The sequence below is a fragment of the Rhinoderma darwinii genome, chromosome 8 (genome assembly GCF_050947455.1).
Source record: "Rhinoderma darwinii isolate aRhiDar2 chromosome 8, aRhiDar2.hap1, whole genome shotgun sequence".
In the NCBI taxonomy this organism is placed as follows: domain Eukaryota; kingdom Metazoa; phylum Chordata; class Amphibia; order Anura; family Rhinodermatidae; genus Rhinoderma; species Rhinoderma darwinii.
This window is the reverse complement of record NC_134694.1, coordinates 110,728,330-110,748,712: the sequence shown is the minus strand read 5'-3', so window position 1 is coordinate 110,748,712 and position 20,383 is coordinate 110,728,330. Positions and strand designations below refer to the sequence as shown.

The 20,383-nt window shown below is 41.8% G+C and overlaps 1 protein-coding gene across 1 annotated transcript; it reads left to right on the top strand.

Annotated features, from left to right (window-relative positions):
• The first annotated feature begins 8,510 nt into the window (after nucleotides 1-8,510).
• On the top strand, nucleotides 8,511-12,456 carry LOC142660040 (olfactory receptor 6C74-like). Its single transcript, XM_075836691.1, has 3 exons — nucleotides 8,511-8,560; nucleotides 10,066-10,158; nucleotides 11,478-12,456. The coding sequence occupies exons 2-3, from the start codon at nucleotides 10,133-10,135 to the stop codon at nucleotides 12,454-12,456; spliced, it is 1,005 nt and encodes a 334-aa protein (XP_075692806.1). The 5' UTR covers nucleotides 8,511-8,560; nucleotides 10,066-10,132.
• The last annotated feature ends 7,927 nt before the right edge of the window (nucleotides 12,457-20,383 follow it).

Sequence of the window (20,383 nt, the reverse complement as noted above, 5' to 3'; positions counted from 1 at the left end):
CTAGTGTCCTAATGGACTGAAACACTGGCCCCAGAAGCAAAGGAGCACATAGTGGATTTTGGGGCCTCCTTTTTATTAGAATATATTTTAGGCACTATGTCAGGTTTGAAGAGGTCTAGTGCCAAAACAGTGGAAACACCACAAAAAAGACACCACTTAGCAAACTACACCTCTCAATTAATTAAACGAGGGGTATAAGGAGCGTTTTGACCCCACAGATTTTTTGCTGAATTTTGTGGAATTAGGCCGTGAAAATGAAAATCTAATTTTGAGGTACCAGTACACTAGAAATCCCTAAGAAGTGACTCCATTTTGGAAACTACACACCCTCAGGGCATTCATCTAGGGGTGTAGTGAGCATTTTGACCCCACAAGTGTTTCATAGATTTTATTAGAATTAGGCATGAAGCCCTGATCGCTAGTCTAATACACTGCACTACCTACATAGTGCAGTGTATGAGATCTGTCAGCTATTCATTGGCAGTAGGCCTATTAGGCTTCACCTCTAGGCGGGGCCTGATAGGCTTCTGTACTATGCAGACCAGGAAGCCATTATTAGGCCTCCGTGGGTGCCGATCTTGATCTAACCAACTAGATGCAGCGATCGCTTTTGATCGCTTTTAATGAGTTAATTGGCCGGATCGGAGCCTAGCACCGGTTCTGGCCGTTACAGCAGGGTGTCAGCTGTGACAAACAGCTGACACCCGTGACTGATGGCACAGGCCTCCGGGCGGAGCCTTAAAGGCTTCCATACATGGCAGGCCAGGACGCTATTCTTAGGCCTCCGGTTGCCATGGTGACCATCGGCATCCCCACTACTGGGTCGCAGGGGTGCCGACAGGCTAGAAATCACCAAGAAGCAGCGATCGCTTTTGATCGCTGCATCTAAGTGGTTAATCAGCCAGATTGGAAGCTAGTTCCAGTCCTGGCCGTTACAGCGGGTTGCCAGCTGAAATATACAGCCGAAAGCCGGCAGTAATGGCGCTGGCTCAGCTTCTGAGCCAGCTCAATCACCATCACGTACAGTTACGTGAGAAAGCGCTAACACACTGGCGCCCACGACGTAACTGTACGTGATTTTGCATCAAGGGGTTAAAGTGGTTATGTGGGGACCAAAAATGATCATTAGTTTAGTCACTGCAGTATGTGATACACTCGCTAATATACATTCTGGTCCTCCGTCGTGATGATTCTGAAATTTTCTTAGATTTTTTAAGTGCAGCCAGGTGACCCTAAATCTAGTTGAACAGACTTCTTTGATGACAATACGACTCATTGTCATGTGACCGGCCCCGAATAGTTGTATCGTCATCAAAAAAGGTTGTGCAACTAGACTATAGACCGGGAGTGCTATAAAAATCTATGAAAATCTCATAATCAGCGCGTCGGGGGACCGGAATATATATAAACGAGTGTATCACATACTGCAGTAACCACACTGATAATAATTTTTGGTCCCCACATAACACCTTTAAGAGATAACAATTCTATTGTAAGGAATATAGCTTACTATGACTTACTTTATGTGTGACTATTGTACTTATTCTGGTATTCTCACCCATGACTGGTAATGGTTCCGGGACCCAGTCTGATTATAGCTTTAAGGGGGTTGTAATACGGGATCATAGAAATGTGGCTTTTGGTGCATCCTAATAGGCACCCCCTAGAATATATTTTTAATCTGCCCTGTTCGCCTGTACGTGCTATTATTAACAACAGCTCAGCCATAAAGTGGTGGTTGCCGAGTGCTGAAGCGTGTGGTGCATAAAAATCGCCTATCCTCTGTTGTATCACTCACTACAAAGTTTCAAACTGCCTCTGGAAGTGACATCAGCACCAGAACTGTGTCTGGAGCTACATGAAATGAGTTTCCATGGTCGAGCAGCTGCACACATACCTCGCAAGTTTCAAGTAACGCAAAGATGGACATAGTTCCTCCCACACAGTATAATGTTGTTCTCCCATACAGTTTAATGCCCCCATAGCTTCCCCATAGAGTATAATGTCCCCACAGCTGCAGCCATCCTGTATAATGCCCCATAGCTGCCCCATACAGTATAATGCTCCCACAGCTGCCCCATACAGTATAATGCCTCCATAGATGCACCCATACAGTATAAAGCCAACACAGATGCCCCAATACAGTATAATGCCCAAACTAATTCTTCCATACAGTATAATGCCCCTTAGCTGCCACCATACACTATAATGTGCCCACAGCTGCCCATACAGTATAATGCCCCTATGGCTTCCCCATATGGTATAATGCCCCCATAGCTTCCCCATACAGTATAATGCCCCCCATAGCTGCCCTCATACAGTATAATGCCCCCATAGCTGCCCTCATACAGTACAATGCCCCCATAGCTGCTCTTATACAATATAATGCCCCATATTTGCCACCTTACAGTATAATGCCCCATATTTGCCCCATACAGTATAATGCCCCCTCAGCTGCCACCATACACTATAATGCCCCCTCAGCTACCCATACAGTATAATGCCCCTATAGCTTTCCCCATACAGTACAATGACCCCATAGCTGCACCATACTGTATAATGCCCCTTTCGCCACCACCATACAGTATAATGCCCCCTTAGCTGCCCCATGCAATAAAATGCCCCATAGCTGTCCCCGTACAGTATAATACTGCCTTAGCTGCCCCCATATAGTGTAATGCCCCTTTAGCTGCCCCTAGTGCCAGTGCCCACATATAAAGTGCCAGTGCCCATGTAGATAGTGCCAAAACCCCTTAAGAATAGTGTCAGCCCCCTGTAGATAGCACTGCCCCCCCTGTAGCTATTGGGACTCCCTCTAGGGGTGGTATTCCCCAGCCAGAGCATCGGCTATGCTGTGGCCGGGCATTCCGCTCCAGGAGAAGCCCCTGACATCACTGTCCATATATGGACAGTGATATCAGGGATTCCCCCTATGCATGGAATCCCCGGTCACAGTGTCGGCAGGCGATTACACTCCAGGAGGAGCTACTGACTTTACTGCCCATATATGGACAGTGACGTCAGGGATTCCCTCTTCGAGCGGAATCCCCGGCCACAGCATCAACCACGCTCTGGCAGGGGATTCCACTCCAGGAGGAGCCCCTGACTTTACTGTCCATATATGGACAGTGATGTCAAGAACTTCTCCAGGCTCAGAGCTTAAAGTAGCGCTGTGCCCAGGGAGTCCTTTGTACAAATGTTGAAGCTTCAGGTTCCCTGCATCAGCATTGTGTTCAACTGTATCTACGTCCTTATGACGCAGATACAGTTGACACCAGGAATCCGTGACATACCACCGGCTGCCGGGGATAGTCGGACAACGCCAGAAATTCAGGACTGTCCAGCTGAATCCGGGACGGTTGGGAGGCATGAATAAGGTTATGTTCACATGGTATTTAGGGCGCTGAATCTGACTCCAAAATCAGCCTGTTTTGCAAGCTGATTTTGGATGCAGATTTTAAAATGCAAGCTGTTTGGACGTGATGACGGGCAAGCTATTGGGCGCTGTTTTTTAAGCTTCAAATTGTGCGGCTTGAAATGCGTGGCTTTTTTTTTTCCAGCTTATCTGATTTGTTTCAGCAAACTATAATAATCTGCTGATTCCCGTTGAAAGCAATGGAAGCCAAAAAAGGGGCGTTTCCCACACTGATTTTAACGCAGAAAAAAATCAACATCAGAAGGCAAATAACGCCGTGTGCACCTGGCCTTAGATCACCATACACAATGCCAAGTGTTGGCTGGAGTGGTGTAAAGCACGTCACTTCTGGATTCTGGAGCAATGGAAACATGTTCTGTGGAGTGATAAATTCCATCTCACTAACTTTTTAGAAATAATAACTTCTAGTATTCAGTTTCTTCTGAACATGATCCTAACAATAGATCTTTATCAGCTACACTTTTTCACATCTAAAGAAATGGACAATAATTGAAAACCATTAGTACATAGTGTCAAATACAACTCCCTGTCATGACATGCTAGGAGTTGTAGTTTAACAACAACTTGAACGTGACAGGTGGGAGATGACTGGTTTATATGAAACTTTACAAACTTCCGAAATTCTATGCAAGCTGCTTCTTCTATGCTTCAAGGTTAAATAACTGACCGCAGGATGTTTTTAGACAAAGTGCTATTTGGAGGAAGTGAGTTATTTTTGTTGTGTACATTGAATAGTCATCTAATATCACCCCAAGCATAAAGGTTTTATTGAACATGTGCTGTAAAATTACGTGACAAGGTGGAATTCACCTATGTCCAATATGAGGTCCGAGGTCAAAGCGCAGCCTCATGCACACGGCTGTATAGTTCATTCGTATTTACAGACCCATTCTATTCTATTGGCCATAGCTATGACCAATGTAGAGAATTTGTAAACCAAGAAACTATCATCTCATGCTATGAAATCCTCATTTAAATAGGTGGTAATATTCAGAATATGAAGCATCAAGAATTCATCATTGCCAAATCTGGGGACTACGTGAACATAAACTGCACAATGGATTTTCCAATAAGTCCCTTCTCCGTGCTCTGGACCTTAGACTGTGACAATCCAACACGTCTGAGTGATCATCAGATGTACACAGACAGAGTGATCTTCAGTAACTCTAATCGTGAAATTACCATAAAAAATGTGACAGAGCGGGATTCGGGAATGTACTGCTGCCACGTTGAGACGGCCAACGGTATAAGAAAAGCTGGAAATGGGACAAGACTAGAAGTTACAAAGAATTTTGAAGGTAAGTCTAGAGATATTTAATGATACCAATTATGTTTCTTACAAAGTATAAGAACGCCCTTTCACAGTATTTTAATCCTTCTGTATACACCCCTTGTTATTATTAGAAAGCTTCTTTACCTCCAAAAATTACATGTACTAAGAAATATTTATCTTCTCTTAGTCTTTTACATGTTGGAATTATAGTTGGAGCTTCAGAGCTGTTCTTCCTGGTGGAAACAGGAAGTAGAAACCATAGTTAGACATTTTAGAGGCTATGGCGAGTAATTTTTTGTCACCTGGTCATGTATTTGCAACTAGAACGATAAACACATGCTTCCATGGTCCTTGATCTCCCTTCTCTTCTTTTCTCTCTTGATGTCTGTTATTTTGCGTAGGTTTCTTTCGTATTTTTTTTTTATAATTCTTTATTTATGAACAAAGAGCTGGCAGGTAGTAGTGACATCACAATGGAGAAATGACTAATATTATGCAACATGAAAAAGAGTGTACATACCATATAGACTTAAAATGGAATCAAATAGTAGACTGTTATTTTAAAAACCCAGGATTACTCGTCGGGTATGTCTGTCAACCCATGACGGACGGGAATGAGGGAATGTCATGGGGAGGGGGGCTCAAAAGACCAACTAAGTTGATCTAAAGAGATCAGCATATAAGGAACAGAATGGAAGAGTAAGAAAAGCAAGTGAAGAAGTAGCAAAGAAAGAACAGAGGAGCACATAGGCACCTTTTTACTGGGAGGTGGGAGAAGGATCTTGCAAGAAAACTTCTCTATTCCACACTGTCGCGGAAAGTTATCCAGTGATACCAAGTGGAGTAAAATTTGTCAGTGGTATTCCGTACAGAAGACGTAAGATCCATTTAAGTGAGTGGGAAGCCCATGTAAAGCTGAAGGAAGGTTGAAGTTAGGACACTAGGAATGTGGGAAGGGAAGCATTTAGTGGCTCAGATTTGGTGAAGTTTATCGTGAAATTAGAGAGGTGGGCAAAATGTTTATATTCGATCATAAGATTAGGTAGAGTAATCAGAGGGCATGAGACAAAAAACAGAAGAATATCGACTTAGACAGGGATTTTGAAGGGCCTGAGGGTAAAGATAAAGATCGGATTAGACGAGAATGCCCTGCGGCTACATTAAAATTGGGGAAGGAATGAGGGAGCAAGCCATTAACTTTTACACAGAGTAGAGTATGGAGAAGAAATTCAGCCCAGCATTCGAGTGCTAAGACCTATATGGGAGTCTCTTTGAGGAATGTCCAATTGACCCAGTGAAAGGCCTTCTCGGCATCCAATGAAAGCAGCATAAAGGGGGTCTGGTCTAACGTATGTATCACTCTGATGGTGATTTTGCGAGCCTCACATCCAGGCACAAAGCTAGGATTTTTGTGAACTGCTTGATGTCGACATTCAGCTCTTCATTCTTATTTTTCTACTAGTACAAACGGGGAAGGCTTTGCTACATTAAAGGGGTTGTCTCCTGAAGACATAACCCTGTCCAGATGTCCTATTAGGGCATATGGTTTACATTTCTGGGTGGCTGTAGATAAATATTGTCCAGTGAGGTGAATGTTTTTGGACACTCCTTCAGGAACCTTCTCCTTCTTTATATTTGTCACCCATCTTAAGCCCCTTTTCTGACTTTTAAGTAAATTTAATTGATATCTCAAAGTAGAGACAATGTTTTTTTACACGGTCTATCTATTTCTCATCCACAGAATCCAGCTGCCAGGGGGCCTCCCTGTTACTTTTTATGGAGATTGTACGGATCATCCTTCTTATCATACTGATAATCCTTCTCGGCATAGCCATTAAGAAATCGTAGAAGAATCTAAATTCAGATCTTACTTTGAAGACTGCCGTGGTTGTTATAGACTTTCCTGCTGATCACTGGCTTATATCATTTTGTATTGTTGCCTCTTCAGCCTTGATATTCAGGACTTTTGAGTAATTTGGGATTTTGCTTTTGAAAGAACCCTCAAAAATATTTAATGTTTTGAAGCATTTGAAAGCTGCACAGTCTGAATTGGTCAGACATTTGGTATCTTAATTCCAATTTGGTTCTGCACTGAATTTGCAAATCACCTGAGTAAAGTTGATAGTTGGAAGGTCTTGCAGAGATCTATAAAACAAACCGGAATTAATACAAAGTATATTGGGAAATTGTATAACTTTTAATTATACAAAAAATAACATTAATTTTCTTAATCCACACAAACCCCTTTAACTGTAGCTGGCAATGCATCATTGTTTATAAACATGTTATCTGCATATTGTGGCAGAGTGGCATTTGATTTAGATGGCGTATGGCTCAAGTATAGGGGCACTGCCCACTCATGTACATGCCTAGGCATTGTCTGATTAAGAAAATTCCCTGCTGTCTCCCTCTGGAGGACCTAGCAATGGCTCCATGGTTTTAATGGAAACTGTGTAATGCCTCACTTCCCCTGTGGTGGCGCTGCAGGGAAACTGAACACTTGTTGCCGGATTGCCCCACATATCACAGCTAGCTGATAGGTGGGTATTCCATTACCGGAACACCCTGTTATCATCTTATTGCCAGGGACCCTTCTAAAAAAAAGGTGTGGCGAACCCCTTTAAATAGTTGGTCATTTTCATATGGGGAGAGAATAGAAGCATCATATAGATTATCATATCTATAACATTGTAATGATGAAGCAGCATATATTTATTTGGCACTGCAATACTTGGAAGAGTTTCATGATAAGAATCATCCATCTTCATTAAAAAATCAGGTTAGCGGCACATACACTCTACTCAAGGAACCCTAAGGTGATCTAAACTCGGCTCAGTAAAATCATAGGAGGTCCGAGTATTGTGGCTGCATTATGGTAGCCTGTAACCGGTCCAGTAGATTTAGCTAGTTGTAAATGTTTGGTAGGTTACCAGCTTATAAAAATATTGGGATATTGCCTTTATAAATGTCGGGTGCAATTTATGGATAATGTATAACTCCAGAACATGGTCCCGGGATTCCTGTGCCTTGGACTAATTATTTCTGTCTTGTAAACTCTTTGTGCCTTAAAACACTGGGCCTTGTTGTCGATAGAAACCAATTAAACTGCTCTGGAAAAATGGAAGTTGCACCGCTATGGGCAACAAGGCCAGATTTTATGTTTAATAGTTTTGATAGATGGGGCACAATATGGATTCTAAACACGCACATAGTGATATTATGGCTCTGTACATAATGCAGTTTGTATGGAGCTGTAATATGGCACCCATAGAAGTATATGGGACCCTACTGCACCTCCATATTCCTCCAATTTAATATGGAGGCATACATAGGTTTCTTCTGTCAGATTCCGTATGAATCATGGCATGCTCATATTGTGACGATACCATACGGTAGCACACGTATTTAAAACAATGGCACGTCCCCCCCAATATATTTTGCCTGCTGTTCAAGTCACCTGAAGATGCCATTTTATCAGGCAGTGAAACGGGAAATACAGGACTAAAGTAAAGTTATTAAAATGTTATACATTTCAGTCATTTTTACGACAAATTTCTTCTATCTATGAAAACACCTGTTCAATATAACACCAGATGTATTGTATTATATGTGATCATTAACCATTAAAAATAACTCGGTGTAGTCTTCTCAAGGGACATCATTAACTTTGACAAGCAAGATCGTTGTATTTATAAAGATGACAGACATCACAGATTTCATTTCAAATGACAGTCTCTAATATCCAGGTCGATATAGTGATTGTCACTTCCAGTACCCGGATATAACGTTGTCTGCTCTGTGAGCTGAGGATAAATAATTGTGAAGAGAATGGACATGAACCACACGAGCAGGTAAAAGATGTTCTACTAGAAAGGTAACAAAAACATGACTTTTTAGTTGGAATGGCCCACCAAAGTACCAGAAGGTCCTCAGGAGAGCCCAGGCCCTGACACAATAATAGGCCCTAAAGGTCCAGCAGAAGACGACGACCCCAATCGGAGCTTACTCTGAAGCCAATCACTTGCCATTAGCGTTGGTTTCTAACGACGAAACAAACATAACAATGTAATTAATAGTGGATGTTAACATGTTCTGTATAGATTGAGGGTGGGCTCTCAGAGTCGTTTCATCTAGTGGTGCCCAAGGAACGCCAGTCCAACACTGGATAAGGCTTGGGTCCAGGAAGTCATTGAATTCTATGGGAGCAGATGTCCAATGTACTGAAAACACTTTTGCCCAAGATATCCAGGTTTCCTTCTACACCAGAAATGGCACACCATGTATTTACCCACATGGGTATTTGCGACCTCTCATAGTGGCAATATGATCCATTGGGCACCAAAACTACAGAGACTCTTACTATGTGTACATAGCCAAATAGCTACATGGGATAATAAATTAGGGTTGAGAAAAGTTTTAACTACAGCTCCTGGGCCGCAATGCAATATCTGCAATATCTACTATGTACGACGTAATGTAATATTACAATGCAATTTTCTTGTCTCAGACACATTAACTCTAGAAGTAGTTTAGCAAAGAGAGGGTTGGATCCAGCGTGATTTAAGGTTAAAATGGAACTTGGTTCCAAGTTTAATTAGTCTAGTTAAAACAGGATCAAAAATAGGAGAGTGAGGTCCTGGAGTATAAGGAGAGGTATTGTAGGTATGTGGAGCCTACGCGTTTCAGACGCTTCCACACATCGTGTGCCGACACGAGGATCCGTGCAGGATCTTTCATGCAAGTCTTCATCTAAGGTGAGCTGGGGGTTTCCCTCTAACTATTATCCTCTAGAAGTAGTTTAATAGGAAGGCAATTAATCTGTAAGTATGTTTTTGGAGTGTGGGAGGAAATCTACGCAAACACATGGAGAAAATACAAACACCAAGGGAAAGGTTGCTCTCAGTCTAAATCAAACCAAATACCCCAGTGCTGTCAGGCAAAAGTGATAACCACTGAACCACCATGCTGCCCCCAAATATTAAGTCAATTTACAAATTTAAACAAACCCAGACAGGACACAGGAGAGGATGATGGTCCTACTTACTCATCTAGTACCTGGAAGAGACAAGTAGATGCTAGATACTTAAAGTAGTGTAGAGGTGGTTTATGGAAAATATATCTTCACATATGTATCTGTTAGAAGTGAAATATAAGATATTGACTGAAGATCTTCCATAGCTGTGGCTTGGTTGCGGTCCCTCAGAAGAACACCACTGTCAAACCAATGTACTCCCTCAAATATGCATCGAGTTGTGTTTGGTTTCTGGCATATTGTACTTCTATATATTTAGGGGTAAATGTAACTTCTTATTTCACCATAAGGTAGTGAGATCATCTCAAATCTGTCTTTTTCTAGACTTGCGTGTAAGGTTAAGAAAGACAAGAAAAAGGATTAAAGCAAGGTGGACTGGACCTTCTAATTGATGGACCTTCTAATTATGGAACTGCTGTGAGTACCGTGTTTTTGAAGACATTGAAACAAATCCCTGAGGCCTAGAACTACTAACGCAATAACCTATTAAGTTGGTAATTTGTACTACTGTATATAGAATTTTGCTCCTGTATCTTTTTGTAGACATATGGTAAGGTTATGTGTCAATTAAATAGTAACACTACTCAATTTCATTATGTAACACATGTGTAGATCGTCACTTACGTTAGACCCTAAAAGGCTACAGGATAAAAGACAAATGAAAATTGTATTGTGGACTGAAATTTTGGACATTATGGAGTATTTTTATGTTGATCATTCAGTGATCCTTTCCATATCAATCGATCACTGAATAAAGCTGAACTGGTCTATCACGTCTTATGAAACAATGCTTGGCCTGCTAGTGACTTGTCTTGATTTAATTGTATTACCGATTGTGTTCAGTCGTAATAGAGCAAAGGGAGTTTTACACTGGGCAATTATCGGACAAACGCTCATTCGTCTGCTGATCGTATCATTCTAAAAATGTAAAATATTATCGTTGTCGGCAGCACATCTCCCTGTGTAAACAGGGAGACGCACTGCTGACATGATAATAATGTGTGAAGACGAGCCATCAGAGTAACGACCACTCCTCCCCATTCATAGCTCCTTGTGACAGGAGCAAACGAGTGCCGATCAATGAGCTGTCTCGTAGATCGGTGCTCGCTGCACCGGCCAAAATCAGCCGTTGTAATAGGGCCTTAAGGCTGGACATGCACATTAGAAGTATGTTGGCCGAACCTGCCGATTTCGGCGGAACCCACAAACCATTTGATGTGTATGGCAGCGTCCTGACTCTCGTCTGATGGCAAATGTCGGAGGAGAGACAGGTCAGGCATGTTGAATTTCGAGTCGAGCGTGCATGTGTATGGAGGTGTCGAGAGGAATAGCTGTCAACCTAAATCACGTTCGGCCGTACAGCTATCTAAAATGTATGGGCAGTTTAAGTCCTCATGCACGTGGTCGTATCACATAGTCTGTCATGGGGCCATATTTTACCTTTGTGTAACTCCAATTTTACATAGAGTTTTTTTCTATCGGATTTATTAAGAAACAGTGAGAAAGAAAAGGTCCGTGATCTGTGGTCTCTTGGACATATGACAAGTATTTCATAGCTTGGATATTAACGTTATTTATACAAAAAGTTCTTCTAAGATCCTAAAACCCATTGATTATTTTACCAAAGTATGACTTATGGTATATGAACTCATTGACCTGTAAATAGATCTATATGAGAAGTCATTCTAACCTAATCTTTCTGTATGAACAACCTATTTGTATGGTCTCTTTTGCAGGTTTTTGAATATGACCATACACGTGAACTCAAGTCATACGACCATCAACTATTTCATTGTAAAAGGTATATCAGACGTACCTGAGATGCAGGTTCCAATCTTCTTACTGGTATTTGTTATGTATCTCACCACTCTTGTTGGTAACTTGACCATACTTCTATTAATCTGCCTGGACCATCATCTCCAGACTCCCATGTACTTCTTTCTGGGTAACTTGTCAATAGTGGATATATCCTGCTGTACTATCACTCTACATAAGATTCTTATAAGCTTCCTAACAGGAGATAAAACCATTTCCGTCACTGAGTGTATGATACAGACGTATATGTTTGGATCTTTAGCAGGTCATGAGTTATTTATATTGACAGTCATGAGTTATGACCGCTATGTAGCAGTGTGCAACCCTTTGAACTACCACATGGTCATGAACCGCAGGACGTGTGGTCTATTGGCTTCTCTTTGCTGGTTATTGGGTTTTGTACAAACAATTCCACTTGTCGGGATACTCTCCAGTTATTTGTGTTACACTTCCATTGAAATCGATCATTTCTTCTGTGACATCGTCCCTATGATGAAAATGGCATGTAGTGACACCTCTGTTTTGGAAAGGTTGTTCTTCTTCCAAGGTCTCTTCCTCCTTACTATTGCTCCATTTGTTCTCACCTTCATGCCTTATGTTTTCATCATTGTGGCCATAGTCAAGATTCACACCAGCTCTGGCCGACGTAAAGCCTTCTACACGTGTTCCTCACATCTGACAGTGGTCGTGTTGCTGTACGCTACGCTAGCAAGTCAATATCTTGCACCAAACTCAAAAGGTAGCTTGAGCTCCAAGAAACTTTTTGCTTTGTTTAACACAGCTGTTGTCCCTATGCTCAATCCACTGATCTACAGCTTAAAGAACAAAGAGGTCAAAGACGCTATGAGAAGGAAGCTTAGTAGCTGCAATGTCATCATCAGCTCCAAATGCTCTGAATAGACATAGAGTAAAATTGCAAAATTCTGGCTACACACGCCACCACTAGGGGGAGCTTAGACGCTTACTGCATGTGACTAATACATTGAACTCAATAATAACGCAGTATATAGTTAGCTCCTGAGCTCCACCCAATGGTAACTGCAAGTAGCCACATTTTTTCATTAACTCTATGCCTATGCAGGGGATTTGGTGCACTATGTCAGAAAAATAGAGCGACAATCACTCTAAAATATATTGGGAAATTAATCAGCACCAAATGTTGGACCTAAAAGCAGCATGATGTTACAAGCAGGAAATTCACTTTAAGTACAAAGTTTGTAGGACAGTAGCTAATATACTTAGAATTTTTTTGTGGCCCTTTTTGGCAATAATACTATTGGAGAACGTTACAGTCAGTCTATTTCCAAAGTAAAATGGCAGTACTACGGAATTTACTTTTTTTTAATCTACATTTTTTTCTTTAAGATTTACTTTAAAGGGGCTTTAAGCTGTGGTATATGTGCCTTGGTTTATTTCGCCATGTTATACTGTGTCTTAAATGCCATATGTGATATGTATAAATTGCTTTTTTTCCCCAGAAGCTGAAGAAGACGTGTTCTTCATGTACATGGAGATATTGTCTCTTTTGCATTGTTGATAATTAATAATAGATAGTGTGGTTAAGTCACCAGCTTACTAATAAATATGTGATGTTCTATGATACAAATATGCCATGTGAAAATCAAAAATTAATATTCTCGGTAAAAATTATTTGCATTGTTGAATTGCTGTACAGTAAGTAGTTGTAAGAGCGATTTCACAGTACAACATAAATGTTGCAGTTCAATAGATTTCTTTATTAACAAGTAGCACGACCAAGTAGAGCAGTCTATAAACCATGGTCGGGAATATCGACTCTGCTGGTGGTCCCATCAAGCCGTGTGTGCCAAAGTGACTGTCGGCTCCACAGCCCGTCCTACCGTGCCACTACAGGTCTTTGAGAGGCTACTCTGTACCACAGTCTACCCCGCCAATACACCTATCGTGGGGTTGCACCAGGCACTAAGTGAAGGAATCCCTCTGCACCTCCATGGGCCACAACCCCACTATCGTTCACGGATCCTGACTTCCCTTGGCCGCAAATGTGCACAGCCACAGTAAGTCCCTGTTACAGACCCACTACTGCACTAGACAGGGTCTACTGGAGTGAAACTTTATGACTGCCAAACGTGTACACAGCTCTCTCTGAGACCCGTAAACTTCAGGCACAATATTAGCAACCAGCTGCTCTGGCCTCATCCCATACTTAGTGCCTCTGTCACTCTGTCGTCGAACCAACAAGCATCGGCTGGTATGATCACCTGACTCCCGACTTCTCCACACTTCTCTCTCGCCAATGGAACCCTATTCCCTAGCGAACACACAACAATGTCTACTGGTTTAGCCTTCATACAGTGGTGTCCATTGATAAATTTGCAGTTCAACAAGAAAATACAAGAATTCTAAATGGTTTGTAGTATTTCATGTCCATGTGTCTGGTCCTTTGAAGGGGGAGATTCCTATTTGTTGCCGTTCTCCCCTTTGGTTTATGTATGAGGGGCCTAAACTGAGTGCTCCCTATTAGAGGAGTTTTCCATTCCTTAAAAATTGTGTTCAGATGGTATAACTGCAGTAAGATTAGTCACTTACCAATATTCTGTCTGTAGCTGAAATGCCTCTGTTAGCCAGTATCACATGCGGTCAAATGACCATGCTCCTGGTGCAAATCACCTTCTTGTGTGACCTCTCGTACACTGAACACATGGTTATCTCCCCTCTCCCCCATCCCTGTAGTACGGGACCTCACACATCACCTCTTATCTCCTTTGCTCCTTGCTCTCCCTCTGTCTCTGTAGGGATTGTGTTTCACATGCTGGGCAGCAGATAGTGCAGAGTCTAGCAGTAGAACAACAGAGCTGTGTCTCAGTAGCAGACAGTGAATAATTACAGCACTATCTTACACCTTGGGGGGCATGCAGGCAGCTGTAAATAGAGGTCTTTGAGTGGAGAGAGGAATCATGGGAACTATAATCCTATACATGGTAATCCTACCCACAGAATGCCATGCCAGCATCAAAGCAACAAGCAAAATAATTACTTCTGACCTATGGAGGCATCATCTGGTGAGCAATCAGAAACATATAGGTACTTTTCTATGTTGATTTTAAACTTGGACATCACCTTTTATTCAGAATTCCCTAATAGGGTGTTTGAAAATAAACAGAGAAATCATTTAAGATTGCTCAGATGCTTTTTCTAATTTTGGGAAGCCCTTTAAATAGAATAAATATACTAATAATATATGAATATTGTTTTATAGGTTTTAGCATAACTGTACAAATAAACAGAAATCAAACAATCATCACATATTTTATCATAAAGGGAATATCAGATGTTCCTGAGCTCCAGGCTCCTATTTTCACTATTGTCTTACTCATTTATATCATTGTTCTTGTCGGGAATATGAGTCTTCTTCTCCTGGTCTGCCTGGACTCCCATCTCCACACTCCTATGTATTTCTTCCCTACTAACTTGTCCATAGTGGACATGACTTCTTCCACTGTCACCCTACACAAGATCCTTCTAACGTTCATTACTGGAGATAACAGGGTTCTCTACCTGGCCTGTATGGTACAATTATACATGTTTGGATCCTTATCAGGCAATGGACTTTTTATATTGATGGCCATGAGCTATGACCGATATGTAGCTATTTGTAGGCCCCTGAATTATTACATTATTATGAACCTCAAAATATGTCTTCTGCTGGCCTCATTTGTTGTATATTTGGTTTGATACAAGTCGCTCCTTATGTTTGGATAATATCCAAGATCTCTTGTTATTCCCCCACTTCTGCTGTGACGTTGTCCCCTTTCATGGACATTTCTAATTTTTGTTTCTTATGGTTTTATAATTACAATCATAATGAAGATACGTTTCAGTATTGGTAGAAGCCTTCTACACATGTTCTACACATGTTCCTCACACCTCACAGTTATCACATTACTCTTCACAACTCTGAGCTTACAATATGCCATACATAGTAAGGGGTTGGGTTCCCAAAAACTTTTTTATTTGTTTAACACAGCAATGGTCTCCATCCTCAGTCCACTAATTCATAGCCTAAAGAACAAATACGTGAAAACTGTTTTTATCAGGAGGGTCGGAAAGTGTAAAGTGGGGACCTTCTTTAAACTTGGAGAGAAGAAAAATGTTACTTGACATATGAAAACCACTATTGATTTCCAATTTACTATTTAGTAACTTTTTGAACATGAGTCTAATAAAAAATTGGTGGTGAAAAGTTCAGAAAAAGTGGAAATGAAGAACTTAATGTTTAAGGCATTTATCTAGTTACATTGAACATGGTCTTGAGGTCAAATTTAGAGTAGACCGAAGTGAATCTCTTTGAGGTTGTAGGACCTACACATAATAATTGTTGCTTTCCCAATAACCTACCTATTGATTTAGATTTCCCTAAGATACAACATAATACAGTTTTCTATTCCACCTCAGATCCAAAATATAAATCACTAGAAGATTTAACGCAACAAACAACATGAGACATCTATAAAAATGTTGTATGCACAAACTTCAAAAACACCAATAGCAACATAAAAAACTCAAGTCAACATGCCTGATGCTTTGTTCCTCTGAAAGAAAAAAGGCGTCTATGACCGCTATGTCACCCTTTCCCCATTGTAATATACATACATGCTCAGCTGACAAGGGCAGACAGATGACATGACTTAAAAATGCAGAGTACAATATAGGATAGGTTAGTATTGGTACAAGAAAAGCCTTTGACACATGTTCCTCAAAACTCACAGTTAGGCCTTATTCACACAAACGTATTTCACATCTGTGTGCTGTACGTTTATGCAAGTCAAAGGGGCTATTCCCACATCCGTGTTTTTTCACAGAGCATGTGTGAAACTCACCGCATGTCCTATTCTGGTCCTTTTTGCGAATCAGACTCGCCCATTGGCGTCCATGGGTGCATGAAAAAAACAGACAGCACATGAATGGCATCCATGTGCTGTCCGTTTTTCAAGCATCTGTTGCTAAAGAAATGCAGAGAAAAAAAGAATGGTAAGACTCAGAAGTGCTTGCAGAGGAAAAACACAGACGAGAAAAACGGATGACACACGGAAACCACACTGGCGCAAAATGAGCAGTCATATGTATGAAAAACATTATTTATTTATTTTTTTCAATAACTTTTTATTGAAGTTTTTCAGAAAGGTAATAATGCAATTACAATATGTGTAAGAGCGACAGTGTACACAATATACAAATAATTGTTAGGCCTCATTCACACGGCAGGGTTTCCCGGCCGAGTGCCGGCCGTTCATAAATCGGCCGGCACCCGGCTGCATTAGGAATAATAGACCCCTAATGGGGCTATTCACACGACCGATTTTCTGACGGCCGGAAAATCCGGCCGTCAAAAAATAGGACATGCTCTATCTTTGCCCGGGCACCCGGCCGCCCGGCTCCAATACAAGTCTATGGGGCCGGGTATTACACGGCCATCACCGGAATGTGTTCCGAGTGATGGCCGGGTTTCCCGGCGCTTGCGCTCTATCTCCTCCGCCTCACAGCGCAGAGTGCATGTGAGGAGGAGGAGTTGATGCCATTCTGACGAATGGCATCGCTGTACACTGTGTTGCAGGGCCGGGGTGTACAGCAGGTGGAAGGGAGCGCTGCGCTGGCTCCCTTCCCCTGCTTGTTAAAAGCACCCTGGCTCGGCGACACCTTCGATGGCGCCGCTAGTAGTAGTAGCAGCAGCTGCTGCTGCTGCGGCTGCTACTACTGTAGCGACGCCACTATAGCAGAGCGGGGAGGTATCTCCCCGCTCTGCTATGTGCTAGCCGCACTTTAGCTCCTTGAAGGAGCGGAATCCCCGTGTTTTCGGGGATTCCGCTCCTGGACAGAGCGCTTGATGTCTCTGTCCATATCTGGGCAGTGACATCAGGGGAAACTCCTGAAGCGGAATCCCCGAACACATGGGGATTCCCCTTCAGGAGCTGCCGCTGATGTCACTGTCCGGATCTGCCCGGCCCGGCACGGATGCATAACTTTATGCAAACCGGCCGGGCAAAATGGCCGATTTTACCGGCCGACACTCGGGCTCGGGAACGACCCGGTCGTGTGAATCCCGCCTTAGGATTCACAATTAGAAGACTTGTGTGTACAAAGCGTAATCTCTACAATAAAACAGTATTTTTTTTGTGGATGCAAATCGTACACACTCGTTGTAAATAAGGCCTTATCACATTGCTATACACAACATTGATCTTTCAATATGCAGCGTCTAGTTTTGGTTTAGGGTCTTTTTTTAAATGTAATATAGCAATAGTCCCTGTGATAAATTCATTTAAGTTCGTCTTTAATCACCATGTTTATATCGGTCCAACATGCTGTACTTATTTATTTATTAATATATTTGTATAGTGGTTGAAGCTCCGTTTTTAAATGATTTGACTCTGGCTCCCTTCAGCCACCATTAGGGGGAGCTTAGGAGCTTACTGCATACTGTTTTATTATTGAGTTCAATGTATACACAGTATGCAGTATAGCTCCTTAGCTGCCTCTAGTGGCGTCTGCAGACAGCCATAACTGTTTACTTTCTTTAATTCCATGTCTGTGTAGGGGATATGTAAAGAAAGCTTTTAAAAGGAGGATTGGGAAGTGTTAAGTGGAGGCTGTCAATTTGTAGGTGCATTCAGGGTTAAAAGGAACTGTAAGGGCAGGTTCACACCTGTATTGGTCTTTCCGTTGTTCTGCTCCATCAGAGGAGCAGAAAAACAAAAAAAAAAACGGTAGTGCCGATTCCATTGCATGACAGACACCACCAGCACCCAACAGGGCTTGTTGACTTTAATGGGTTTCGTCTGCTTTCCATCAGGGTTTCCTTGGTTTTACTAGAAACAATGTATGCTGCGCTATTGTTTCCAGTTTTTTTGGCCGTATCTTTGACGGAGGACCCTTAGTGTTGACGTAGCCATGGCCAAAATTTATTAGACTGAAGTTTTAGACTAGTGTATCAACCAACACTCACTCAGGAAACGTATTCAGATCCAAATCCATTAGTTATATCGATATATCGGAGTGAAGTAAGAGACACATACACTGCTTGTATGCTCAAAAATACTCCCCTATGGTTTATTGCCAAAAACAATTACAATAATATCTTTCAAAAGGGGAATAGGCTTGAGGTTATCCAATTACAGACAAGAATCGCTTTTTAAATGTAATACCATAATTTTCATGAGATGCTTATGTCAGGCTTAACACCTGCACCATTTCCCAGGCAAGAATACAATGTTATCTTTCTTTGTTTCACTTGCAATGAAAGAGCCTTCTTAATTACAAGGCCATTATATATTGTACTCAGATAAGAACCAGAGAGTTTCATACAATGTCAGCATAAATCTACTTTTCTTAAAGGAACAATGACTTCTTAAACATAAAATGGATTCTTTAAAATATAAAATGGATCTCATCCAAGATGGAGTCACATGGCCATACTTACAAAAATGGAATCAAACACATTTTAACCACTTTCACACTGAGGAAGCCTCCAACGCAGATGTCAACAGGCCCTTACTTGTTATATAGAAACACCTTTTCATGCCCTCTTAACGACTTATTTATTTTTGGAGAAATGTTGTAGCACGTGAACTAGCAGATAAGAGAAACTGAGACATGAGTCACACAAACAACATGAAGACCGTGTGGTGAAGGGTTTATAAATGTGTTACATGAACGATCTAAAGAAAGAAATTAGAATTAGAGAAGCAGAAGTGAATATATTTGAGGTTGCATTACGAACTGGTAGTAGGTTGTGGGGGGAGGGGGTAAAGGTGACAGTATAAAGGAAACTTCTGGGTTTGGGATCTCAGCCATCTTTTCGAGAAAATCAAAAAGATGTGCTTACTGGATCCAAACCGAGTTCAAATATTCATGGTTGGCATGGATCCCTTGTTGGCTACTGTTTCCAGTAAAATCATGGACACTCTGACAGAATACTGATGGAACTCATTAAAGTCAAAGGGTTCCGTCGGCCGCTTCCCATTACAGTCAATTAAATGTATATGCACACTAATTTCATACATGTATTTAACCTCTTAATGAAAAGGCCTTAAAGAGGCTCTGTCACCAGATTTTGCAACCCCTATCTGCTATTGCAGCAGATCGGAGCTGCAATGTAGATTACAGTAACGTTTTTATTTTTAAAAAACGAGCATTTTTGGCCAAGTTATGACCATTTTTGTATTTATGCAAATGAGGCTTGCAAACGTCCAACTGGGCGTGTTTACAGTAAAAGTCCAACTGGGCGTGTATTATGTGTGTTACATCGGGGCGTTTTTACTTCTTTTACTAGCTGGGCGTTATGACGAGAAGTATCATTCACTTCTCTTCAGAACGCCCAGCTTCTGGCAGTGCAGACACAGCGTGTTCTCGAGAGATCACGCTGTGACATCACTCACTTCCTGCCCGAGGTCCTGCATCGTGTCGGCCACACCGGCACCAGAGGCTACAGTTGATTCTGCAGCAGCATCAGCGTTTGCAGGTAAGTAGCTACATCGATTTACCTGGAAACGCCAATGCTGCTGCAGAATCAACTGTAGCCTCTGGTGCCGATGTGTCCTCGCTCGTCCGACACGATGCAGGACCTGTGAGTGACATCACAGCGTGATCTCTCGAGAACACGGCTGTGTCTGGACTGCCAGAAGCTGGGCGTTCTGAAGAGAAGTGGATGATACTTCTCGTCAGAACGCCCAGCTAGTAAAAGAAGTAAACACGCCCCGATGTAACACACATAATACACGCCCAGTTGGACTTTTACTGTAAACACGCCCAGTTGGACTTTTGCAAGCCTCATTTGCATAAATACAAAAAT